The 27,479-nt window shown below is 42.1% G+C and overlaps 1 protein-coding gene across 2 annotated transcripts in view; it reads right to left on the minus strand.

The window, feature by feature from the left end:
* The window catches only part of ADCY5 (adenylate cyclase 5), a 334,120-nt gene that overhangs the window by 31,245 nt on the left and 275,396 nt on the right, over positions 1 to 27,479 (minus strand). For both annotated transcript variants that reach the window (XM_084643409.1, XM_084643408.1), the window contains 4 exons: positions 20,556 to 20,578; positions 12,085 to 12,229; positions 9,902 to 9,999; positions 4,832 to 4,919 (listed from right to left, as the gene is read on the minus strand). In XM_084643409.1, coding sequence (XP_084499535.1) covers positions 4,832 to 4,919; positions 9,902 to 9,999; positions 12,085 to 12,229; positions 20,556 to 20,578 — 354 coding nt within the window. The remainder of the gene's footprint in view (positions 1 to 4,831; positions 4,920 to 9,901; positions 10,000 to 12,084; positions 12,230 to 20,555; positions 20,579 to 27,479) is intronic.

Below are 27,479 nucleotides of genomic sequence, written 5' to 3' on the forward strand. Positions count from 1 at the left end.
TAGTTCTTCCTAACCTCCAGTCTTGTTCTCAGGGCACAAGACTATAATGTCTACAGTCCACCCTATATAGGACTGACCTCTAACCAATCCTGAGAAAATGAGCAAGATATTTTGGTAACAACAGTCAAACAAACTAAACTCCGTTAACAAACATGCTTCCTGGTACAAATATTGGTTCTCATTACTCTGTAAATTGGGGAACAGATTGTGTCAACAAACAAGTACATCCTAGAAAAAATGGAACAGAAAAACAAAGAGAGAAGCCACCCAATGGATACACGATATTGTAATGCCATAGCAATCTAGCACCTCTGAGGCAATTATGCTTTACAAACAATAATGAATTTAGTTCCTAACACACTCCATAAGATAGGTAAATTACTATCCCCATTTTACAGATGAAGAAACTGAGGCACAGAGAGGTTGCAACGTGGTTGAGATCTCTGACAGAACTGGGAATACAACCTAGATCTCCTAACATCCCATCCTGTGCTCTAGCCACTGGACAATGTTTCCTTTGCAAAAGCCTCTATAGAGCAGCAGTCTAGTAACAGTCACTCATGTGCTATTAAAAGTAGCAAAACAAACACATAAGAATAGTTCAGGGCTGTAAATCCATCTGTTTGGTTTATTATTTAGTGTTTTATCAGTCTATAAAACCAAAGTACAGTTTTCAATTCACTAACTGTTTCAAAAAGGAAAGATCACAGATTTGAAAATATGCTTTTAAATTTTCTGGCCACTTTGGGAGGGGGAAGCCAAGAAATGGGTATGTGAAAGTTAGTATATAAGTTGTGATTTCCAGATCAAATTAACTCAGGAAGATGTAGTTTGCACTCTGTCTCACATTCATGTCCAGCAATGTCCAAGAAGTTGAACTCCACAGAGCGGTGAGTGCAGTACAATTTATGGGTTTTCAGAAGAAATGTTAACTTGTTGAATCAGTAGCAAAACAGATGTCAGTCAGCAGTGTATTTAAGAAGAGATAGTGTTTCCCATGACCTTGCAGAAACTAGATTTTAAATGGGAAGGCACCATCGGACCTCAGTTGCCAAGCCTTCTCAGAATAGCAAAGCCAGGAGCGTAAAGAGTCCTCCGTTTATTGCAGCTGAAGGAATTTGGAAACCTATGTTAGCTAGACTGGCAATTCCAGGATCAACTCCCATGGAGAATTTTATAGTGGGAGATAATGATGACAGCAAAAAATAAAACAAAATCAAGTTGTCCTGAAAGCGCCTGCTAGCGATCGTCAATGCCAGATATAGAGAGGCCAAAAAAAGGGGAAGGAAATCTCAAATGGAAACTGTAAAAAGATAAGCGGGGGAAAAAGTGGACCATTTACCATCTAACAGTAGCGCAAATAGACATAAATTATGCTTGGGCTCCATCAGTTTGATATTCCAAGCAGGAATGCCACAAATGCTGGTTTTCCCACACTTCCTGTATGGAACTGATGGCACATAACACACATGCCCTCCCATTCTGAGTCCAGGCACAGAAAAAAACATTAGTCCTGCTATCAAAATGAACCTGACCCAGCAGAGAAGCCCCAAAGCGAGCTAGGAAGCTTTATATCTTAACACAAAACCCCCAGACTACATCTATCTGTCCAATTAGTTATATAGCCCTCAACACAACAGCAGCTGACTGTCTTTTCCTCACATACTTTAACAACAAGCTGGTATTATAGCAAAAACCAAACAAATATTAGGGGTGAAAAAAGAGAAGATGGTTAATTTGTTGCTGTTTGTACAATGCTTTGAAAATGTAAAGTGCCACATATGTGCTAAGCAGCAGTATTTTTATTAAAGAACAGGACAGACATGAAAGATAGTTTCTTAACTGCATTGTGGCTTGCTAACGAATCCCTCCACCAATCTACTCTCAGCACTAATGTCCTCTATAACGATCTGCAGTGATGCCCTGGTGTTCGACCACCTGGTGTTTGATTGTTTTTACTCGTCTTTCTTAGGGACAGAGTAATTCATTAGCACGGATAATCTTGCTGTCAAACAGGTGCAGTGCTCCCGTAACCACCACTACACTGACTGGATTCTTGAGTCACTATCAGATTGTACGTACTGTACCCTTCTCAAGAACCAGAGACTGGGACTGGAGGATGGAGGTTGCTTTGGTTGGTATTTAGGTGGCATTGTCACAGGCAAGTGCTTGACAACACCACAGCAACTCCCGCTCCTCTTCAATATTCCCACCATTGGTTTCACCACCACTTCTCTCAGGATAACCAAAGCGCCAGCACATTTCTCCAGCTAGTGGTCAGAGGATACCCAATAGAATCCTCTTTTGGGATGGACTAACTAGTCAAGTAATAAAAACTAACCTGAACATTCACCCCTCAATCTTTCAGTAATTGATCGCTAGAAGCTGCTGACATCAAAAGTCCACCTCTGCTATGTGATGTCTTTTCACTGCAGACATTGACAAGACCATATTTGCAACAGGGGCGTAGGCTGCCAGCAGCCAGCCCACAACCCATTAGTTATGTTTATAATCTGGTGTACTAATCGGGGAGGCTTTTGTGCATCTGGGCACTAAATGGTGACGAAATCAAAAATTCACTGGTGCTGAGAAGCCACATGCTTGGGTTTCTCTTTAATAAAACCAGCCACCAGGAACTGTTCAGTAGATCTTTCACAGGGCAGCCTGTCATGTAATATCCTCTGGTGGCCCCTCAGAATCCAGAAAAGGAAGGAAGAAGTGGGAAAAACAGCATCCAGACCCACTCATTCTCTGTAAGTTCTGTGGGGTAGGATACATCTCACTCTGTTTTGCAGAGTACGGTGCACATCTGTAATGTTATAAACAACCACTTCTTAGAAATATCAGGCAGTTCACAGTAATTCCTCATTTCTGCCCTCATTGGCTTGCCTTTTTGCGTTTGGCCACCTGCATTCCCAGGGGGCGTGGGAGGTTTTGTAGCTCAGGCTGATCATCTGAGGGAGGGACATCTTAAAAACAGCAGCTGCAGCCATCATTAGACAGATCTCCTAAATGGGAACTTGGGAGGTCAAGGCACGGAAAACAAAACAGAACAGCCTTCCAGGGTCATGGAGACACAGAGAAATCCTTTGTGTATTATAAACTCATTCTTCATTCAGGTCACTCATAAAAAAAAAGTTTTGACATCCAAAAACCTAGTGCTGCTGTCAGTATATGAAAATAATATAAGCCCATACAAGCCAACAGGAGGAAAATATCCATGTCTGTCCAAGTCTGCCTTGTTTGGTGTCAGCCAGATTCAAATGCCACAAGCCTGGGCTCAGCAGAGATGATGCTGCAACAACATTTGTCCTATGACACAAGTCCAAAAAGAGCTGTGCACTGCAGCACCCAACCCCTCCAGCACAGACTCTAGCTGGCTATGCAATGTGATTGAGTGTTGCTGCCTGGTGCCATTATGTCATAGTGTTGATCTACATTGGGTTCACTGTGGCTGTAACAAGACGCTTTCTGGATTGGCCCACACTGTATCATTAATCACAAAAGCATTGCATACCCAGTAATGACAGTCAGAGATAGGCAGTGCAGGCTATGGGTTTAAAATGGAGACATATAAAGTTTAACAAGGCATCTGGACACCATCTCCTGGGTCAGAGGGACCTGTGTGCCTGTTAAGATTGTTCTCTTGAGCTTGTAAATGGCATCATCCACTGAGAAAGGATGATTGGCCCCAAATAAACCATAAACCAGGGTGGTCAAAGAGAACAGCCCTTTTCTGAGGAAGGTTCCCTCCGAAGGCAACCTTTGGGAACTTGTCAGAGAGCTACCCTAAGTTCTGAGTTTTAACATAGCTTAGCGCTTCTGGAGTTTCACTGGGAATATTTCATAGCCCATATTAAAGGAAAAGCCTAAGTCTAACTTTTAACAATAAAATCTGCCACGAGTGCCTTCCGTACACCGGAACCACCAACAGCATCCAGAAGTAAAGAGCTGCAGATATCAGGTAGTGGACTGTGTCAGGCAGATTGTTTCTTTTCAAGAAAAAAAAGGGCTATTGAGCTATTTCATTTTAGCCCGTGAGGAGCAGAGTTGGGTCTGAGCCATGATGTGTGGTTCCCTGAAGTCTAGATCTGAACTTTCACAGGCTTTCAACATGGGAGAATCCACAAAACATCAGACACAACAGACCATCAGACCAAATACTCTAGCACCAACTCACTGCCTTCCCAAAAGCACAGAAGAAAGTTTTACTATGGAAGGCTAAGCATACTTAACTCTTGTTTTACTACCATCCTTCTTTGCTTATCAACCACCAGATACAAAAAGGAGATCACTGGCTGATTACTGCTTATGCTCATCTGAGACAGGCTGAGAAAGCTCTAAATGTTCATGCTTTTATTTCCCTTCAAGGCATATTTCCTTAATGTTACCCTTCTTCTGATTATCTGCCTACCAAACCAAGCGTGTGCCACAGGGGACAATACACAGCCGGCTCTGCAGGAAGTTTAAGGGGAGGAAGCACAGGGTCAATGTTCTTGTTTCCACATTGGGAACTTTGTTCTTTTAAAGTCAAAATGAGAGTGCCTGCAGGGGACTTCATAGATATGCAGATCCACAAGGGGAGCGGCTGATTACTTCTAACTGTGGAAAACTATGCCAATCTGAGCACAACATGACCTCAGCTCATTCTCTTATCTAAGGTTTCTTCTATAACCCTTATCATGGTAGTATGTACGTGCATCTACCTATGGGGAATGGTGGGGGAAGGACAGCTAATGAAATACAAGAATGTTATATATTAGCTTAAGAAACAGACTGGCTATGCTAGTAGGGTCAGCAAAGGACAGTATAGAGAAGTCTCATTACTCACCTTTACGCAGGAGTAAATGACCGAAACAAACACCACTGTGGTCAGGATCAAGAAACTGGTCAGGTAAAAACCCAACATAAATGTAGAGCTGAAACCAGAAAGGGATTTTTAAAGATTTACACCATACAGAACAGTTACCGCTCCGCTTTTAGCCTTAGTACATCTGTACAAACTATGACATATGGTGTGGGCTTTCTCCCTGGCTAGGATGGCAGTAGGCGATGCGTTGAATAAGGAGATTCCCTGTTCCCTTTAAATTGCTCGGGTGACAGCAGAGAGACTAAGAAATGTTTCATGTGCTAGAAGAGATGAGAAAATAATTTGTTACAGTGGGCCACCCCCAGCTGGCAATGGATATCAGATGCCCTGGAAGAGAAACTTGCTGCGCTTTAGAATTGAGGCCTCTGCAGCCAAGTGCACATGAAATACGTTGGGGAGACATATTTCATGTCACACTTATGAGTCCATCCCCATCCTTTCATTTGCATCCTCTGTGAAGGACTCAGGAACCTTGTATTGGCTAAGAAGGAAAATACAGAGAAATAGCCCACATCCAACAAGGTCATGAAGATGCCCAAACCTATCCTGGTTTCTCATGCAGAGAATCTCTGCCCTACCACTTTTGCGGTCTTCCCGCCTAAGCTCAAGAACAAAGATGGCTAAGAGGGCACCAGAGCACTCGTGAATAAAGCAGCAGTGCTGGGAGTCTGCATTGTGCCCCATCTTCTTACACTCTTCCTTTCAGTGAAAACAGGATTTCCAAGCCAGCTTTGTGGTATACAATTTTGTTTTGATTGTGCAATTATTTGATAACATTTTGAAAGTTTCTGGTCTCAGTACAAAAGAGACGGGTCCCCTCCCATCCCAACACTTTAAATAATCAATGAGGTTATCTTGCACAGTGACATTAAGACCAAACACATCAAAGCCAGCTGGTTTCCATGTTCTGCCATGACAGAGGTAACCGTCTTTGCTAATTCATTCAAAAGGCATTCATTAAGGCAATTCCTCTTTATTATCACAAATGATCATTGCTATTTTGTCTAATGTTTCAGATTCTGCTGATATTTCATGAAAGCATTTGATTGCGACACACATACATGTGAATGCAGCTGCTTGTTAATTGCTGTCATCAGTAAAGACAACAATCATGCAATTAAGAATATTAGAAAAACGAATAAAAAATGTGATGGAAATATATATCTGGTCCAAAGATGAATCATGAAACTTTGTTTACTCTAGAAACCAAATCGGCCTACAGACATGCTAAGTTATCCACAGGATGGTGGAGAATTTAACAATTATCATGCAATAGGGGTATTACCCTATTTTTACCAGTACTTGCCTGCAATATTTTATATATATATATATATATATGCGCAACTAGCAGGAGTTTGTGTTTTGGGTTCTAATTTTGGGATGAATTTAATGGTTGTGAAAGCAAGGTGATTGATGGTGCTGGCAAATGAGTCCTCTTCTACATAGCTCAGCCAATGCACTTGACCACTGACCTCCAACTCCTCTGCTATTCTAGGCCTTTCCTAAGAAGATATCATCCATTTATACTATATTTCTACTATGTGGACAAATGACCACTACAGACTGGTACAGCACCTTAGAACCACCAAATTCAGGTTCACTTGTAACCCAACTCAGATATGAGTTTGGGTCTCTGGAGATGGTATGTTATTATGGTAATCCACACCGCTTCCAGTCAGTCTTGCCAGTTAGCTAGGATTAAAATATATGGAAAAATAATGCTTATGTATTGATCTATGGCAGTTATATGTTCTCCATTACCGTAGTATCTGAGCACCTTACAATCGGTAATATATTTGTTCTTACAACACTCCTGTGAGATGGGGAAGTGGTGTTATACTCATTTTGCAGACAGGAAACTGAAGCACAGAGTAAAATTTTCAAAAGCACCCTAGTCCCATTTTCAAAGGATTTGGGCATCTAGCATCCTAAATCTCATTGACTTTCCTACACGTGGGTTTTCATACTAGAAAAAGCGTGTATGCAGATTTGGGCATGCACGTAAATGCATTCTGGGGTCTGAAATGTCAAGCCCAGTAGGTTTTGCCATACAGCTTAGACTAATTTCCTATAAGGTCCAGTATCCTGCCTGTGGATTCTTCTGAGGAAAGCTAAAAGTGCTCAAGATTATGGGAGTCTCTAAAACACCTGGAAATAAAGTTTCAAAACATCAAATATTTCTGCCCATAAGAGAAGACTGGCAGGCAAATAGCATATGCCACATCATAATGAAGCTGTTTCGATTTTCTTGAGTAATACAGAACAAAGAGAGCCAGCCAACAGGACGGCCAAGGACCCAGACATTTTTTGTCATCCCTTTTTTAAAATGTTAAATTAGCTCTAATTAAATAGTCCGGTAGCTGCTTAGTGACCTTGGTGGGCAAACCAAACCCTTTTAAAAGGGCTTCTCTCACAAAGGTATGAATTCAAGGCAGCAGTGTCAAGTCAGCTGATCTAAAGTGTTAACCTTTGCAGAACCTGGGCAACCATGAAAATAACAGCTTTAGTGATTATTAAGCATGTATAAAGTGCAGGGATTGACCTAATTTCAGCTTTCAGCCTCTGATTTCCTTATATGGATCTGTCTCTTTATACACTGTATTTTTGCTGCTGCTATTCTGCTTTGTTGATTCTATCATTCCTCGAGCAGTGGCAATCGTCCTTTTGCCTGGGGGGAGGAGAAAGAGTGACCTCAAACATCACACTGTTTCTGTGGCCCACCAGTATATGAACAATCCCTGGTCTCTCTTCTGTAAAGGTGTAAAGGATGGTGAAGTGAGTGAAAGGGAAAGCAGTTGTAAGGACAAACATTTATCTTGTGTCTTTTTAAAATGAATTTTTGCTTTCTTCGATTGGAAGAAGATAAATTGGAGCATTTCTGACTCTTCAATTATATTATTCTTGAGATTAAAAGTGACCGATTCTATAATTATTTTAGGTTTCAGAGTAGCAGCCGTGTTAGTCTGTATTCGCAAAAAGAAAAGGAGTACTTGTGGGACCAGCAGGAGAGTGTGTGTGTGTGTGTGGGGGGGGTGTGCATGTGTGTGTGTGAGAAAACCTGGATTTGTGCTGGAAATGGCCCAACTTGATTATCATACACATTGTAAGGAGAGTGATCACTTTAGATAAGCTATTACCAGCAGGAGAGTGGGGTGGGAGGAGGTATTTTTTCATGCTTTGTGTGTATATAAAAAGATCTTCTACACTTTCCACAGTATGCATCCGATGAAGTGAGCTGTAGCTCACGAAAGCTTATGCTCAAATAAATTGGTTAGTTTCTAAGGTGCCACAAGTACTCCTTTTCTTTTTGTGGGACCTTAGAGACTAACAAATTTATTTGAGCATAAGCTTTCATGAGCTACAGCTCACTTCATCGGATGCATTCAGTGGAAAATACAGTGGGGAGATTTATATACACAGAGAACATGAAACAATGGGTGTTATCATACACACCGTAAGGAGAGTGATGACTTAAGATGAGCTAGGGGACACCATCATAGGGCCTAATCACATCAGCCACACTATCAGAGGCTCGTTCACCTGCACATCTACCAATGTGATATATGCCATCATGTGCCAGCAATGCCCCTCTCCCATGTACATTGGTCAAACTGGACAGTCTCTATGTAAAAGAATAAATGGACACAAATCAGATGTCAAGAATTATAACATTCATAAACCAGTCGGAGAACACTTCAATCTCTCTGGTCAATCGATTACAGACCTAAAAGTTGCAATATTACAACAAAAGAACTTCAAAAACAGACTCCAACGAGAGACTGCTGAATTGGAATTAATTTGCAAACTGGATACAATTAACTTAGGCTTGAATAGAGACTGGGAGTGGATGGGTCATTACACAAAGTAAAACTATTTCCCCATGTTTATTCCCCCCCCCCCCCGCCACTGTTCCTCAGACATTCTTGTCAACTGCTGGAAATGGCCCACCCTGATTATCACTACAAAAGGTGTCCCTCCTCCCCCCCCAAGATTAGTTCATCGTAAGTGATCACTCTCCTTACAGTGTGTCTGATAACACCCATTGTTTCATGTTCTCTGTGTATATAAATCTCCCCACTGTATTTTCCACTGAATGCATCCGATGAAGTGAGCTGTAGCTCACGAAAGCTTATGCTCAAATAAATTTGTTAGTCTCTAAGGTGCCACAAGTACTCCTTTTCTTTTTATAATTATTTTAGGAGCACTTCCTATTTTTAGGTGCACAATTCATGAGAAAGCATTGCTACTGAGCCAGTTATGGTCTCCGAAAAACACAAACACACTTAGTTCCTCATTTTTCAATAATAGAAATAAAAATTCGGAAGTATCGTCTTTTTTTGAGAAGATCCTTTGGGCTAGGTTGTGCCATTAGGCACTAATCTGAGCACAGGGCCATGCATACACTGTACCAGTCCAGAAGGCATTGTATCTCTGACACACCTACGAAGCATAATTCCTACCCCTCTTGCCTGGCTGGGAGAGGGTGAATACATGACTGCAGCCCTTGAAACTATGCAGGTTAATTCCCCCGTTATGCCTGGACAGCTCTGCCCATTTTCTGTCCTCCCCACTCATTTGTTCATAGAGCAGGGCTGAGCTTTGCAACAGTATTCAGACCCAAGATCCACATAGGCTGAACAAGAGGACTGTGGTGGATTGCTTATTCCCCTGTCCTCCTTTGCTCAGCTGCATTCAACATAGGCACACTCTAGCCCTGTATTACAAAGACTTTACTGCCTCAGTAGACAATCCTTTCTATTCTAGTGATCTTATTTTGTGTGGGATTATAAATATACTAAATCAAACTTCTCAAATGAGAGGTAAATATTAAAAAAACACCATGGTGGCAAAATGAAAATCCTTGCATGCCAAGCATAATATACCATAGCTAGAAATTAATGCACACAATAAGCATTGTACACTACTTAGGCAAGCATTATTTCAAGACTTTTGCTTCCTTTTGGTGCACTGAAGCCTCAAGGACAGGGAAAAAATGCCAGAAAGCAGAAAAAGTGATAGAGAGCTACTCACTGGGGCACGATTGTGATTTGGACAAAGCAGATGAAGAGGAAGACGAGGGAGGCACAAGCCACATAGGCTCCAAATCTGTCGTCCACTTGCTTGGAGTACTGGGAGGAAGAAAACAGGCTTTTATAAGCATAGGTAATACCATCCTCTATGCCCAAGCAAACCCCTCATTCAGCAGCCAGCACCCTCCTGGTTCCCCAAGAAGCACCACTTGCAGAACTACCCCTTAGAGAAGTGTGAAAATTCCCCCTTACTTTGGGCTATATTTTGGGGCCCCGAAAAGACCTCAGGGCTGTGGAAAGGTCCTGTGCAGATGGGAAGAAAATTTATATTTTGTCCCTTTCGTATCTGTCAAAATAGATAAACCTGGACCAGAGGGCATAGCTGTGCGATGTTGACTCATTCCATCCGGGGCTCCCTCCAGTGGGGATAAATAGTTAAACATGGCCCAAGCTTTTTAAGGCTCCTAAACTAAGTTTATTTGGTATTATATCCAGACTGCTCTCTGCTATATACACATCTTCTTTGGGACCACTCGCAAGGAGAATCTCTTGTTTAAACTAAAATCTCCGGGGCATTACTTTGAGTGTAACCTCTTGGGAATACACTTTTTGCTATGTGTCTGTACAAGGTCTAGTACAATGGACATCTGATCCCTGTTTGGGGTCTGCAAGCGCTGCTGCAATACGAATAATAATAGTGACAGCTGTGAACTGTAGTACAATTGGAGCAGGCCAGTGGATGCTCCAGAACAATTCACCTGCCCTCCAGGGATCTGGGGACCTATCAAAGGCTAAGGTAGAATTGATGGGTGCAACTTATATGATACAAAGACCTCCTGAGAAGGGTTCTTCCCCCTTCACATTTTCTTTGGAACAGAATCCAGTGCAATTTTTTGTTCATGAATTAAAAGGTACCGTGTCATCAACAAGTCACTGCATTTCGCCAGAAATGAAAGATTATTGTGAAAACACCAATTTCTTGTTTCCCTCTTTCAAGCCCAGCGAGAAAACATGGTTTTTCGTGGTATCTGCCAGTGTTAAAAAATATGTGCACATTTTTAGTTGGTTCTAATGAAAATGTGAGGTTGCCACAGGTTTTCAAAAATTCACAACCTTCGCATTAGTGATCAGTCTCAGTAACAGGTGAGCTGTGTCCAATTCCTAAACGTGTCATCTGTACTGCTGGAACTGCAATTCTTAGTCCAAACAAACTCAATCCCTAAACTGTGAAACAAGGAGGCCCTTGAGATATCTGAACCATTCAGTTTTCTTAAAATTATAAAATTAAATGGGGAAAATAACATGCTTACACTTCTGATCAACCCTAATGTGACCCATTCAGAATTGAAAAAATACTGCAATTACTGCAAAGTCCTCTTACTCTTTAACTAGATTAATCACTGTATCCTCTTTTTGCAGTACAAACATAATTGCTAAACATAGTGATAGAATAGCAGACTCGAACTTAACCTAACCAATACAAAATTTATAGATGTGGCTTTTCCTGTTAAAAATATAGCTCACCTTTTATTGTTATTATTAAGGGTTATCCTAAAGTGTGTGTGTGTGTGTGTAAAATAACTTATTCACTTATATGGTACACACCATTGTAGTATGTGAGTGCCTCCAAACTTATTATGAATTTATTCTCATATCCCTGTGAAGCAGTATTCTCTCCATTTTACAGGCAATTGAAGGGTAGAGAGATTAAATGCTTTGCCCCAGATCACACAGGATATCTGTGGCAGATCCAGATTTCCTAAATCCAGTTCCTTAGCCTCAAGATCACCCTTCCTCTCCTAAACTGGTAGGAGAGAGCAGTGCAGTTAAAAAAGAGTATAATTTTGAGTGCCACCCACGACACATCCTCCAAGGATCAGTAACGGGCACAAGAACATCTTGATTTCACTCTGAAGTTCACCATTGCTATCGGTGAGAGAGAAATGGCTCAGCAGGCATTCCTACCCAATGTTACATTTCTATCAAATGTTTCCTTCAACACATACCTGGTTTTAGAGGACACAGCGTAAGTTAAGATCTCCCTAAAGGAGCTGAAGTGATAAATGGGGGGGGGGGGGGCGGAGTAACTCCAAACTGTAGGAAGAAGATCTTAAGCTTAAATTGGACAAACAAAACTAACAATAGACTTTCTTCACTTGAGAGAGTAGTTATTGGGGAATTTACCTTCTTCTCTAAGTCAGGCTCCCTGAACGTTAAAAGAAACTTGCGAACGTGCTCAGAGCGTAACCGATCAATACTTCTGGCATCGATTGCACGGCCCAGAAACTCATCCACCTCATCCTCCGGGTTCATGCTTTCTTGGGTGTTCCTGAGGATTTCACAAAAATGGAAGAGAATGGGAACTTTACAGTGCACTCAGCTTGAACTTTTTCGGCGAAGAGGCCCAAAGGAGTTCATCAGTTCACCGTAGAGACATCCGGATGTTAATCACCTCTCATTTATTACAAACTTTAGCTGGATAATCTCCAGGGGAAATGTTATCAGCTATCCAATACATTGCCAGTCCTCATCCACCTGTCCTCACCCAATTAAGGTATTTGATATAGCTGTCTTTCCCTATTATCAAGGCGTTTGCTTCCCTTGAATGTGTCTTTTTATCATAAATCAACCTCTAAAATCAAATGGATTTCCCCTCCATTATTATTGTGCTGTTTTTTCCCCTACATTTCATTCCTGCTATGTATGTTATTGCCTGAGTTGGTCAAAAAACGTGGGGAAAAAAAAATCACAAAAATTGTCAAAATCTCCCATGCGCTGCCCCAGCTTGAAATTTCAGAACTTGAAAAATTCTCCAGCTTTGATTATCTACAGTGTTGTCAGGACCAGTTAAAGGTGTTGGGCATGACTCTCCACTGTGTCCTTCCTGTGTAGTTATTTACAGCTGGGCAAACTATAAATTGATACCAAATCAGAACTTTCCATTTGTGACATTTCTTGGGGCAGCCAAGGCTGTGAGTCGCTTCGTCACCACCTGCCTCCAGCATGACAGTTTTTCTTATGCCAGGTGGGTGTTAGCTCCCCAACACAACCAGCCTGTCAGCCACTCAAGCATGCTTGTTTGGGCTACCAGCTGACTCTTTGCTTTGCAAGTTGACTATAGATGCACCCCAAGTCATTTCAAAGTGCTCCTCTATGGTATCCAGCTGCAGTCACTGGATACCCACAGAAATCCCAGATCCTCTGTTCCCAAAAGAACAGCGTACCACAGTTTATCTGTTTCACCTTAGACAACTGCTCCTGTATTACGCACAGCACTTGAGTACAATTATAAAACAAAAGAAAAAAGTATTTAAGAAAGAATAGAAATTCCAATAAAAAACAGAGTGAGAGATGGGAACAAATCGTTACATATAAAATAACATCACAACATGTATTCTAAAGCCTAAACTTAACTAACTATATCACTGCAAACAAGATATCCTCCTGTCTTAAGGAGTTCATCTCACCCAAAGTTCTCTCCAGCATCTTCAACCAAGCCTGGTTGAGATCCCTTTTTCATGAAGCAAACTGGCTCTCGGTTTACTTCCTAGGCGAAGGACACCAGAGTGTCTCTTTGCACCTCCAAATATACCAGAACAGACTTTTGATGGTCACCTCAAGATAGGGTCCCTCCCCAGCTGTTTACCCTTCCTGTTAACTTTCTTCTCAAGTCTCTGCCAGCTCTTCACTATCATTTGCCTTAGAATGCTAACAGACTCCTATTGTAGGATATACAATACACAATAGACACCCTGGAGATAAGTGTCTCCCATCCCATCTGGAGAAGTTTATCTCAAGACATGTTACCTCTGAATGACCTGCTTGTAACTACAGAGATGACAATTTTTAGTATATACACAACTCCTCACATATTCTCCGTACATGCATCTCACAATGATCACGATGACCAGTGTGACACAGGCTTTTATTAGAGACCTTGCATGACATTATTTTGGGGAACCCAGGGGGATCTCTGTACCCCTATAAACCTCAGGGACCTCTGCCAGCCCTGGCAGCTCTGGCATCCCGAGGTTCTTGGGTCAAACCATTTTCTTATTCAAATGATATTATTTTATACTTTTGAGCTAAGAGAAAAGATGATACAAGGTGGCAAGGCAATGTGGAGTCAGATCCTACTTTCCAAACATATGGACCAAGGTTTTCAAATGATTAGTGATTTTCAGTCCCACAGGGTTTTTCATACCACAGGTTTTCTGATGCCCACCATAGAGCCACCTTACAGGAATGGAATTTTCAAACAGTGATGAAAACCAACAATCTGAAAAGCAGGCTCCTTTAAGGCATCTCAAGTTGAGCACCCAAAAAGTAAGGCCCTAATAATTTTTGAAAAACCTTAGTCAGAATTTTTATAGCTTGACATTGTCTCTTTAATGGTCTGGCTTAAACTGACAAGAGGCAGAAATTAAAAGCTAAAGCTGAAATGTTATTCTGCTCAGTTTCCATGATGCCCAGGTAAATATAGCTTGTATTAGGACAGACCCTAATGTAATGCCTGATTCCAGTTTCAATTCTAATTGATTCCAGGGCAACATACAGCCCATGTTAGGTGAAATAAACCATTGTTCAGACACTCCTAAAAATGAAACCTAAAGCACAACGGGGCAGGATGAAAGATGGTATTTATTGCCAGCTGAGTTTTCTGGGTTTTGTCCGGCTAACACTGGCTAATGCAGACGTATAGCATGAATTGTAACAAACCCGTGGCCAACAGATCTTTGTAGGTGTGAGTAAGATGCTCACAAAAGCCACTCAGAACTTCATGGCAGCTGCCAAAACACAATCAGGACTTCTGTTTCAAAAGCCAATGCCCCACAACACTGGAATTAAAGGAGACTTTTCACTAGCTTTAGCATGATTGGACCTGATTTTCAGAAGAGCTCAATACCCACAACTTCAATTTAAGTCAACAGAATCTGTACATATCTGACAAATAATAATAATAATCAGGCCCCACAGTCTTATGACACACCATTGATCATTGAAATTCCAACCAAAAGAAGACAAGTGATACAGATATACAGTAGACAAGTTATTACAATACATCCTCAGCATTCATACGGGAGGCAGTCTGGCAAATGCAAATGGTCTTTGCCTCAGTTCCTTAAAGTTGTTATAGCAAGGGTTTGCATTTCAACAAGGGTCAGGGAAAGGAGAAGGACTGTTTTTATTTTTGGACACCACAGTTATTTAATCCATCAGCTAGTATATATTCCACTTCTGAAATGCAATTTAGATTTCCCCTTGGAGAAAAGGAAATTCAATTTACTTCTAGATGTTTGTTTTAAAGAAACCACATCTGCTTAAGTACATGAAGAGCCATTTTTTATTTTTGCTCAGTTGTGACAATCCTGTTCTCTAGCCTCATAAAAAGAGCAAAGAAATTACGAGTCCTATTTACAGAATGCATTCAAAATTCCTGTTAGTTATTTGTAGATTTGGACAATTTAAATTTAGCCATTTTTATATCACATGAGAATTGCAATAATTTTCTCCAAGAATCCAAGGTTAAAACTCATTGCCATCTCAGTGAGCCTCAGCTAGATTCAAAGTTCCAATCTAACAGCACAGCCTGGGAGAAAACAGGAAGGAGAAGAAACTTTGGGTAGTTTTTGACTGTGGCTGGCTGGTTCAGGCTTAGTAATGGTCTATGGGTCATTTCACCTCTAAGTCGCCGGTTTGAAGCCAGCCAAAGACACAAAGTGTTATCTCATCACAGTTTGGTAGCCTTGAGTTGATTGCCTCAGAGCAGTTCCTTTTTGGACATTAGGCCACATCACCTTTAGCAGTACACTTCTTGCCACAGATACCAAGGAATGAAAAGACTCACCCCTGGAGGTAGTCCCTATAAGCAGAGTAGAGTTACACTGCTCAAGCAATGAAGGGTGTGTGTAGAAATTTTTACTGATACTGTTGTATGACCATGGGGAAGGACAGCACATTTGGGTCCCTTGTTGTCAGACAGATTTCAGAATTATTCTTCTGGCTTTCGGAAGCATTTAAGCTGCATCAAAATGCTTAAACTTGAGGAGGCACACCCAGCTGGCACTCTGAAAGACCTGCTAGGGCAGCGGTGGGCAACCTGCGGGCGTCCATCAGGGTAATCTGCTGGTGGGCCTCCAGACAGTTTGTTTACATTGGCATGGCTGCCCGCAGCTCTCAGTGGCCACCGTTCACTGTTCCCGGCCAATGGGAGCTGCGGGAAGCAGCGGCCAGCACTTCCTTGCAGCCTGCGCCGCTTCCCACAGCTCCCATTGGCCAGGAATGGCAAACCGCGGCCACTGGGAGCTGCAGGCAGCTGTGCCTGTGGACAGTCAGTGTAAACAAACTGTCTCACGGTCCGCCAGTGGATTACACTGATGGGCCGCAGGTTGTCCACAACTGTGCTAGGGTTTTAACTCTCCCCCGCCTCCAAAAAAATTACACACACCCCCCAACTTTTATTCCTATTGAGCAACACCTCCTCCTAGAAACTCCACTGGGGTCAGGGTCATTACTCCAAAGGACATGAAACAACCTATTTATGCTCTGTCACAGGAAAGATCAGCAGAAATTCCGACTCTCATGGAGCTTCCTGAGCCACTTGTCATTTTGCCATGTCACTTCCAGGGGAGGTGCCAATTTGACCCTAAAACCAGATATTTTACAAATGGCAGTGGCAACCGATTCAATTCAGCTCCCACATAGCTAGATTCATTCATTCAAAAACCTACAGTCCAATAACATTCCTTTGTTCTTTTAATCGCAATAATAAAAATTATTTCATAAATAAAAATATCTTGGTAATAAAGATGCTTTATTAGTAAACACAACTGGCAATTAATCCATGGTTGTTTCCCCCCACCCCTCCTTCTCATTGCTGGCCTCTTCCTCTACTTCCATTGCAAAGACATTTAGTGAGCAACATTTAGGTTAATGTCAGTAGTGAGATCAAACAATGCAATTATTAGGATTTAATTATTAATAGCATTTTGGTTGTTCAAAATTTAGAGGTAAAATCTCAGAGTTAATATGATATTGAAGAATCTTTTTTTAAAAAACAGCAGATTTTAAGACAGACAACTAACTGGAATAAATGGCAAGAAAAAATTCTGTTGAGAGCCAGCTTCATAGTCAAAAAAAGAGGCAAGCAATTAAAGATTTAAGGCATAAACTGGTATATGATCCTGAGTGAACTGGAAAATTTAGAGCAAGTATCACTCATTTTAATGAGCTGCCAGAGATGAATTTAACCAAAGAGGATCATCTTTCTTGGAAATTTATTATGAACATCTTGTTACCATATCTTTCTCGTAATGGCCCAGCATTGTTAGAGAAAACATCCTTTATATGTAAATTTTCTTCTGGGTATGTTTTGAAAACAAACAAACAAAAAGATAAGGAATGTTGAGGGGAAGGAGCAGAGTAAGCATTTTTGTCACAGAGGTTTGTAAGAAACACAGGGAATAAATAACTTGACAGAATTTGTCTTTTATTCACAGGCCAACATTTTCAGAAGCCGCCAGTGATTTTGGTTGTCTCAATTTGAGAGATCTTAAAGGGGCCCAATTTTCAGAGGCGCTGAGCACCCACAACTCCCATTGGCTTTACTGAAAAATTGCGGGTGCTCAGCATCTCTGAAAATCAAGCAAGATGTTTCTAAGTTCGACTACCAAAAACTGAGGCACTTAATATCATTGGCCACTTCTGAAGATTTTGATCACAACCCTTTGTACTGGAGGGAGGGGCCCAAAACTCTGGAATGCTGTTCCCTTCAACAAAAGCCAAAATTCATTGATGACATCCTTCTCTCCAGGCTTAAGGCCTCCCTGTTTCAATATGAATTTTCATGGAGCGGGCTTGACTTTATGTATTCATTGAAAAGCATGACCCAGTGGGTTTAGCACAGAACTGGGAGCCAAGAACTTCAGAGTTCAAATGCTGGCTCTGACAACATCTCCCGGTGGCAAGTTGCAACCTCTCTGCCCCAACTCTTCCTGTAAAATGGGGATAACTATTCTTACTTACCCTGTTACGTGATAGGGCTGCTATGAGGGTTGGATAATGTTGTAAAGTGACTTATAACTATGTCAGGTGAGGAAAGTTAAATATGAAGCAGTTATGTCAACCTAACCAAAGTCAGGCTAAGAGAGGCTGCTGGGAAAGCCTCTGACAGTAGAATGAAGGAATACTTGTTTAAGTTGCAGGGAGTAAGAAAAAAGGGGAGGCCTGCATTCCTGCGTTTTTGTACCAAATGTTCTGGGAACAGTTCGTTGAGATAGGAGGCACTGTTTTCCACTCCTTGTTTTTGTGTTATGTCTGTTCTTAACTCCTCGTCTCCTGGTTGACACCCATACCGATAAGAAAGTTAGTGAAGCATTGCGATTTGCTAAAAGTTATCTACAATAAGTGGGCAGAAGTGCATGCATAATAGAGAAAGAGGATTTTAACTAACATAGGGGAGGGGTGGGCTGCTTTATGAATAAATCTATGACACAGCGGAACTGTCTATAAAAACCTATGAGTTTTACTTAGAGGCTGCTGGTTCTCTTTGGAGACGGGCTGCTCTCTGTTGTTGTGTGCACTCTTCAATAAAGAGCTTTGTGTTCGGACCTTGCTGGTGTTGCCTGTCTCTCTCCGGTCAGACAACGAACCGTGCCGTCTGGGGGTTCGAGTCCTCGACAACTATAAGGTAGGGACCTGCCTGTTGTGGATAACAGAGTAATCCATTTGTTTGGTGTCACAGTAGGATAGCTTTCAGTATCCATAAATCTGATAGATGGTGCAACTGACTTCTCAGTATATGAACCCTCATTCACAAGTATCCCAATACAGCTCCTGTTCTGTTATTTCTCTCTCATTTGCTCCATTTAGGAAATGAGCCCAGTGTAAGTGTACACAATTTAACTCTTATTTCCTGGCCCAGCTGCTCTTCTACATTACTACCCACTACAGGTAATTTCATTGGCACTAGCAGTAGAATGAATCTAAATGCATTTTACATCTCTCTTATCTGGCTCGGTTTCTTCTATCTGAGCTTCCACTTCCCCTAAATGAATGATCTGCCAACTAAAGCTCTGAGCATTGATATTGTCTTTGCTGGATGGACAAGCTGACATGGGAGCCTCTGTAATGCAGCAATTGTGTAACACTAAGACAGTGAGAGTTCTCCCTCAACTCTCTTGTCTCAGGGGTTCCTCTGTGTTAGGGGGCTTATTCCTTCACCCGCTTACTTCCCTGGTTCTTCTTGAATGAACAGAGAGTAACAATACCCGAAGTCCAAAGGTGCAAACAATTAGATGTTTATTGGGGTGAACTTCCAGCAAGCAGTGATTCCAATTTCCTTCCTTAGTGTCCCCTTTCCCAGCTCTGACACCACAGAACCTTGCCTGTGTCCCTGTTCCCATTCCCCCCCCCCACCTTTACTTCCTGATTGACTGCAGACTATATAGTAAAACTTGAGTTCTGCTTAGCTATACCTTAACCAATTATTTTACTGAAATTTAACTAACCAATCTTAACATATTGTAACATGATTATCTAACCAATTATATTCCACCACCTTAATTGGTTTACACCCAACAAAATTAATTATACAGCAGACAGAAACAATCACAGAACCAGACAGAGATTATACAGACAAACAATAGGGAAATGGGGACTACAGTGATAGAACAACAAAGAAATGAGGATTTCACACCCCAGCTATTGATAAGTGAGTTCTTGCCAGACAGGATGCTATCAAACTAAGTTTCCTTTTACATCTTCTAGGCTTTTCCCTTTCTTTGGAGGTGACAGGCATTATCAGGACAGTACTGTATTCATAGCAGCCCAATAGCACCTTATTTCAACGTGACTTGTTTGGAATGTAAGGATGTGAGCGGTCGCTTCCCAGCTTATGGCTGCCTCTGCTGCTTAGCCAAAGATCTTAGCCTAAGAACAGGGCCTCAGACTGTCACAGTGAGAAAAGGCCCTATAAACAGGCAGACAGTGATTTTGATTCTTTCTTCTATACCTCTATACCTAGCTAAATGATAAGAATACACCTAAATTCTTAAAGTATAGGCCTTTGTAGACAGACCTGAATATCTATATCCTAACAATCTATTTCACTGCTGGAGCTAGGAGGATCTCTTACTGTCCTCTCCCACTTTATAATCCCCACTCCCACCTGTCCTGAGCTGATATAGTGAACCCATTCCCATTGAAGCTCATCCTTACTGTTCCTTAATTGGTAAAGCAAAATAAATAAATAATAATAGCAGCAGTGGCTACTGCTCAAGTTCTTTTGCACAAGAAGCGCCCTGGGTAAGAGGATGCCATGTGTGCCAGCATCATTTATAATTCTCTAGGACAGGTTCTGCAACTGGCGCTTAGACTCCTTCTCAGCATTCTCAACAGAGATGCTTAAAACAGAAGGTAACTGGAAATGGACTAGCCCTCACACCCGTGGAGGTGGTGCCTGTAGATTAGCTGCCCCTACAGGAAATGTCACTGCCACTCTCCAGGCTGTGACCTCATCCGTGAATAAAAAATATGGGGACTCCCATCTCCACGGTTGGAAATTGGGCCTCTGTCTCATAAGCTAATTTCAAATTAGGGGGAAAAAACCAACAAGAATGCAGAAACACAAAACATTTATGACAAAATTTGCTTACTTGTCCTTGGGATCCTCAAAACCCTGAAAGAAAGAAAATGAAACATAACAGTTAGGAAACAGAATGACCTTGGATACAATGAAGAATTCTGATGGATGGCATTTCATACAGGAACTTTCACAGGGTTCATTTGTTATATCTTGATGGAGATCCTTGCCAAGCCAATACAATATTCTCTGTCTCTATGTCATTCATCAGATAGATTGGGCAGAACACAATTTTATATAAATACATGTCTTAAAATAAACATATGAAAGTTAAAGGTAAGGGAATGACTTCTGCTCCTTCAGTTGACCTTTGTCATGCATTTGCTGTGCCTTTAAGAAAAGGTTACTGATACAAGTGATGCAATATACACTTGGGTCAAAATTCAGACTGACAGGTGGGTGCAATTCCCTTGTAGTTAATGCACTGCTAGCCTGCACAATGTATGAATTTGGCTGATGTGGTCTGCCTCCAATCACAGGAAGGGCTTATATAGTTAGATATCCATTTCTTCTTCAATGCTTATTTTCATGAGTCTTTGCTCTCCCATGTCTACTTTTGAAGTCTATTCGTTTTCTTAAAGTCATTTCTCTTATTAGGGTGGGATTTTCAAAAGTGCTCAGAGCTTGTCTAACGCAGTGGAACTTAAATGGGAGTAGAATTTGGCCACCATTTTTGAAATTCCCATTCTTGGAACTTTATCATGCCAAGTATTTTGCACGAACATAGACTTTTTAACCATCAAAAACAGTGGATAAGATATTAATGGACTATTTATTGGGGATCCATTTAGTTAAGCATTACAAACAAAATCTGTTCTTTTTCAAGCCCTTCCATGCTCCCCTTAACACTAAAATGCATCTCTATGAATGGGAAGGGGGAAATTTCTTGTATTTTGGCAAGTGATTTAAAATACACTTCAGGGTCATTCAGGTTTATTAAATAAGCTATCTACACGTTCACAGGTCCAACAAGTCCTGAGAGTTGTTTGAAGGGTCCCAAGAAAAAAATATGCATTTATCTGCAATCTGAAATTTTTATTAACATACCTGATAGAGAAGAATAGCTTCATAAAATAGGTTTCACATGGACTGGACCAAAATCTGCCTTCAGATACCCAGGTGCAAGTCTCACTGAAATCAACAGGAGTTGTGCCCATGTATATGAGGGCAGAATTTGTACACTGTGTTAAAACTCTAGCAAATGTAGTGATGACAGATGTAGGATTCCATGGGGTTTTTGTGGATCTCAATGACTCCAGCTCAAATGTGTTTAGTTTACAAGTGAAATGATGGTATACTATACTCCTGGGAGAATTCTGCTCTACTGCATGCGTGCATAATTAATGAGCCCCTCATATTTTTATATTTTTGCACAGAAAAAAGCTTCTGCTGAAATGCTGCTGCAGCTCTGACTTTTGCCCACCAAGGGGTGCTGTGGCGCAAGAACAGTAGCAGCTCCCTGCCAGTGAGGGAAGAGAGAGAGCAGCCTTCTTCGTAGCGGGCCAGATCAGGAGACAGGGCTTATGGGGAGACAGACAACGTGGGGTGCTGGGAGGTCAGACAGGGGCTCAAAAGGGCTAGTGGGGGAGGACAGACCGGGGCAGGGGCTGAATGGGAGTGGAGGCGCAGGGCCACAGGGGGGAAGGAGTTGCAGGCCACATGATGATGGGGGAGGGGGTGCAGAGCTACATGGGGACAGGGAAGTGGTTGAATGGGGCACAGAGACACATGAGGACAGGGGAGTGGTTGGGTGGGGGGCACAGAGACACATAGGGACGAGGGAAGGGGTGCAGGGACATATAGGGATAGGGGAGTGGCTGGGTGGGGCCACAGAGATACATGGGGACAGAGGGAGGGGATGCAGGGACACATGGGGACAGGAGAGTGGCTGGGTGGAGGCACAGAGACACATAGGGACAGGAGAGGGGGATGCAGGGCCACATGGGGATGGGGGTGTCTGAGTGGGGATAGAGGGACACATGTGGACAGAGAGTGCAAGGACACATGGGGGTGCAGGAACATGGGGACAGGGCCAGATGTGCCTGACTGAATGGGAGAGGCTAGGGGTCCAGGGTCTGGATGGGGGAAGCTCCCTAACAATCTCTCCCTGTCTCCCGCCAAAAAACCTGTTCTTCCATACTTTTCCCATCCATACCCAACAACCCTCCAAGTTCACACCCAGTGTCCTTCCCAGCAATTTACTTCCCTCTCCCTTAGCTCCTCCATTACCCCTGACTCCCCCAAGCCTTTGCACTGCTTCTGAGGGGGTGCGGGAAATACGGTTCTGTGTAGTTTAAATGAATTATTATTCAGAGGTCTGTATTAATATGCCTAGTAAGAAATCCCTTTGTCAAAAAACAATTCCTGAATCTTTTTTGTCATCTGTATTGTTACAGACATACTTGCTGACAGGTATTTTGAAATAAATGACCAAAAGTAATTGAAACTGGTGTGATGATATTGTGTTATTTTGACAAATAACATATGCAGAATTTTAAAATATTGTGAGCAGAATTTTTAATTTTTTGTTGCAGAATTCCCCCAGGAATAATGCTAGCATTGCAATCTTAGCCTGGGTTCTTGAGATTTAATGTGGATCCTTTCCATACACAGCCTGCTGGCCAAATCCTGCCCACAACTGCCCTTGCTCAATGACACTGGAGACAATGGCATTGAACAGTTGTAAATGAGGGCAAAATCTGGCCCTGCAACTGGAAATAAGTTATCAATCTGGTGATGATGTGAGAGGCAGAACAAAATCCTGCACATTTTCCCTAAGCTGTGTAGGCTTTGCAGGACGAACAAGAGAAAACATATTTTTGTCACTGAAATCAACAGGTCTGTTTGTCTGAATACACAGAGCAGGTACTTTGAACAAGGAAATGCCATTTTTAAAGTCGCTTTTCAGACTAAACCCACACTTTAAAATTGAAACTGCAACTCAAACACTGCCATTCAGGCATGCAGAAAGAGGAACCCTCCTGTCCCATTCTCTTCATTACTACCTATTAGCAAACTAATGCTGAATGGGAAGGAAGCATGTTTTAGCATGCACAACAAACTTACTTAGCATGTCCAAGAAAATTTTGCATGTCCAGGTAACTGAGCCAAAGAATACTACAAGTGCTATTGGTTTAAGGTTAAAGAGGGACTGAAACATCACTCAGATATTTGTTTCACTTAAATTGCTTTACAGCTGTCAAAAGAGTTGATTTTTTTTTCACCTGTATGCAATTTTACAAGATGGTGTCAGAAATAAAAGCCCACTGATTAACCATGTTGACAAAGTGCTCATAATTTTTCTGGTATCACAGCTAGTTGCACTGACAAAAGAAATCGTCTGAACTTGAATAGCTATCACCCAACAAATGGGGCAGGGGTGAACCTTAATGTAAAAAACACAGACAGTGCTTGCTTGTTAAACATAAAGTCCACATTTTCAGACATGGATTCCTGGGAGTTAGGGAACTAAACCCATACACAGGAGCCCAAATTAGTGGCCTGATTTTCAATGGCAGTGGAATATCCACTGTTCCTACTGACTCTACATGTTGACACTACATACTGATACTGAACTCCTAAATTTCAGGCACCCAAGTTTGAAAATTCAGAGTAACAGCCGTGTTAGTCTGTATGCCACAAGTACTCCTTTTCTTTAAGTTTGAAAATGTAGACCAACTGGGTCAATTTTCAAAAGGACACAGCAGTGATTCTCAGAAAAACAGGTGAACACTTTATAATGGGCAAACTTTCACAGGTCAACAGAAATCTGACAATCATGCCTAACTGCCAATTTGAGTGTGCAATTACCTGGTTTGCACAAGCAAACTTTGATTTTTTTTCTGGCAAGCCCATTTAAAACATTAAAAAATAATATTGGGTTAATTTAGATTCTTGTTTAAACACTAAAACTTGCTTGAAACACTGGAAATGATGAATAAGAGACTTCTATGCTAGTAGTTCAATTTACGCTGGATTCTCAAAATGAAAGACTCAAAAATGCATACATCAGATATAGCAAAAATATATTACTCAGTTTTTCTTCTCATCTAATGAGGTTAAATATTTAAGAGTGACTTGGATTTTAATTGAAGGGAAGCAGCTTAAAATTATATTTAGTGGGAACCTCTTTAGCTAAGTAAATTAAACTATTCACTTCAAATACTCCCATTTTGAATGAATGATGGCTTCTTCATAAAGCGAAGCTCACACAATGGAATTATTATGCAAGAGAACCTGCAAGCTGATTCTTCTTTCAATGCAACTTCTAAAAGGCTAAGATATTATTAAAGGAAATACTTCTTATTTGCACAGAAGCACTTCACTGGGATACTGAAAACATTGCTCAGGGATTCAATTGAGACAATCTTAGGGTACTTCCCCATAACATTTCCTCAAGTAGACCCTCTCTAAGCAATTGGCAGAAGGGCATAGTCAGTGTTTAGAATTTTCCACATACTTCAGGGCTCTATTCTGATCTCAGTGAGCATGTGGATTTTCTGCATGATGTTTGTTAGTGGAAATGACATGCCTTTTAGTGCTTTTATATATAGAGGCAGAATGTATGTTCATTAAAGATACATGGCCAGGTCCTCGGCTAGTGTAAGCGAGGGTAGCTCCATTGACTTGGATGATAGTGAATGGAGCAATGCTAACTTGCACCAGTTCATGAAGTGGTCCTTATTTTGCATCTAAGACCTTTGCTAATTCGACATCTAATTATTATTAAAAACACATGTCACTCATGAGAAAATTCAAAGTACAGGGAAGAAAACCAATCCTCACTGTGTATCTAATACAGCAAAGTGCTGGGAAACTATCTGAAGGCTGCTGATCTCCTTCAACTTGACTTTAATACAACTGCTGCCTGGCACTTTGCAATATTGGGTCTTATATGCCCAAAATACAGACCTTGGTGCTAACCAATAAATGCAATAGACTAATTGATTGAAGGCTCCTCAGAGCAGGAATTGTCATACATTTAAACATCATTGATCACACCATTGGCATTCAGTCAGTAATATTTATTCATAAGCTTTTCCGCATGGTTATTGGCATAGTGTCAGGTCATCTCAGGAATATGTGTAATAATATTCGTAATCCTTTACACCGCAGTATTGCTCAAAGGCGCTGTTCAAGAACCGGGCTCCACTGTGCTAGGAGCCATAGGAAACACAAGTAGACACAGTCCCTGCTCTGGAGGGCTTATGATACACTGAATATGACCAATAACAAGGATACCGTATATGAGATCACCTGGGTGTGGAGCCCAGTTATTGCACAACTTGATGGTTCCAAATGATCTGAAAATTAAAAATAATAATTGGTTTTCCCCAACTGCCACGTGAACTAACTGTCATTGTTTAGCTGATCTTCATAGGCATCACTGCGGAACATCATGGTCTTAATAAATAATAATAATAAAGTTCAGGGAGAAAAAAAAAGTCTTGTGCTTTTTTCTGAAGATGATCACACTCAAACTCTGACAGACAGACCACCAGAAGTAAGGCATTCCTTAAACCAGTGGACTTCAAACTTTTTTTCTGGTGACCCAGTTGAAAAAAATTGTTGATGCCCGCGACCCAACAGAGCTGGGGATAGGGGGCTCAGGCTGGGACAGAGGGTTGGGGTGCAGGGGTGAGGGCTGCAGGGTGGGGTCAGGAATGAGGGGTTCAGGGTTGGGGGGGGGGCTCAGGGCTGGGGCAGGGGATTGGGGCGCAGGCTTACCTCCAGCAGCTTCCAGTCAGTGGTGCAGTCGGGGTGCAGAGGCAGGCTTCCTGCCTGTCCTGGCACTGCGGACGGTGCTGTGCCCCGGAAGCGGCCAGCAGCAGGTCCAGCTCCTAGGTGGAGGCATGCAAGCAGCTCGGCGTGGCTCTTGCCCACAGGCACTGATGCCCCCAGCTCCCATTGGTCAGGAACTGGCCAATTGGAGTGCAGAGCCAGTGCTCAGGGCAGAGGCAGCATGCGGAGCCCTGTGGCCCCCCTGCCTACGAGCTGGACCTGCTGCTGGCCACTTCTGGGGCGCAGCGTGGTGTCAGAACAGGTAGGGACTACTAGTTTTTACTGGCCGGCCGACAGGGTCCCTGGCTCCTGAGCAAGGCGACCCAGTGCCTTTCATTCCATGACCCAGTACTTGGTGGCGACCCAAACTTTGAAAACCACTGCCTTAAACAACAATGCTCAGTTGAGAAGCTTAAAATATAGGAGTTCCGAGTGCTCAATACCTGTGAAAAATCCAGCCTTGTCTTATCTACATACCTTGTTTTAGGTCCTCTCCTCAAGTGTCCTTCAGCTTGGTAACTCAATTTGCTCTCTGCTTGGTGAGGTTTAAGGATCCTCTATGTAGATGTGTACACCTTTTCATTCCAGGTGCAATTCAGTGAGTGGGCCTTGTAATATTTAAAGTCCTACATGATCAGGACCCCAAATATTTGAGACAATCTCTCCCCTTAATCCTCACATGGCACTGGAGGCCTCTTGAGGCCCTCTTGCTGCTGGAACCTGGAAACCAGCTTTGTAGGTTTGCCAGAGGGTCTCCCAGTTCAGCAGCCACAATTCACACCCAGAAGGAAATTGTGGGTGCTCAGCACCTCTAAAAATCAAGCCGTAAGACAAAAACAGCATGTCAGTGGTATGACAAAGTGGTAAAATTGAATTAATGATGTGGTTTCAAAAGGATCTTTGCCTCCGTTGTCAGCACTGCTCAAGCTGCCACGGAAGGATCCGGCTACGCAAGTCATCTCAGGCCTGCTCTTCTGTGGTTTACTGAATAGTTATGTCAGTGATGCCCCTGGTCTTCATCAGAGCAGCACCACTCGGCTTATAAAGCACTAGCCACACTACAAAATGGAACTGATGGTAGCCCATCCATGATGCCACCCAGACCAATCTGGTGGCTGTTGGAATGGTGACACAGCAGTGGTCACTACAAAAATCA

Source organism: Lepidochelys olivacea, assembly GCF_965140295.1.
Source record: "Lepidochelys olivacea isolate rLepOli2 genome assembly, chromosome: 11".
Classification (NCBI taxonomy): domain Eukaryota; kingdom Metazoa; phylum Chordata; order Testudines; family Cheloniidae; genus Lepidochelys; species Lepidochelys olivacea.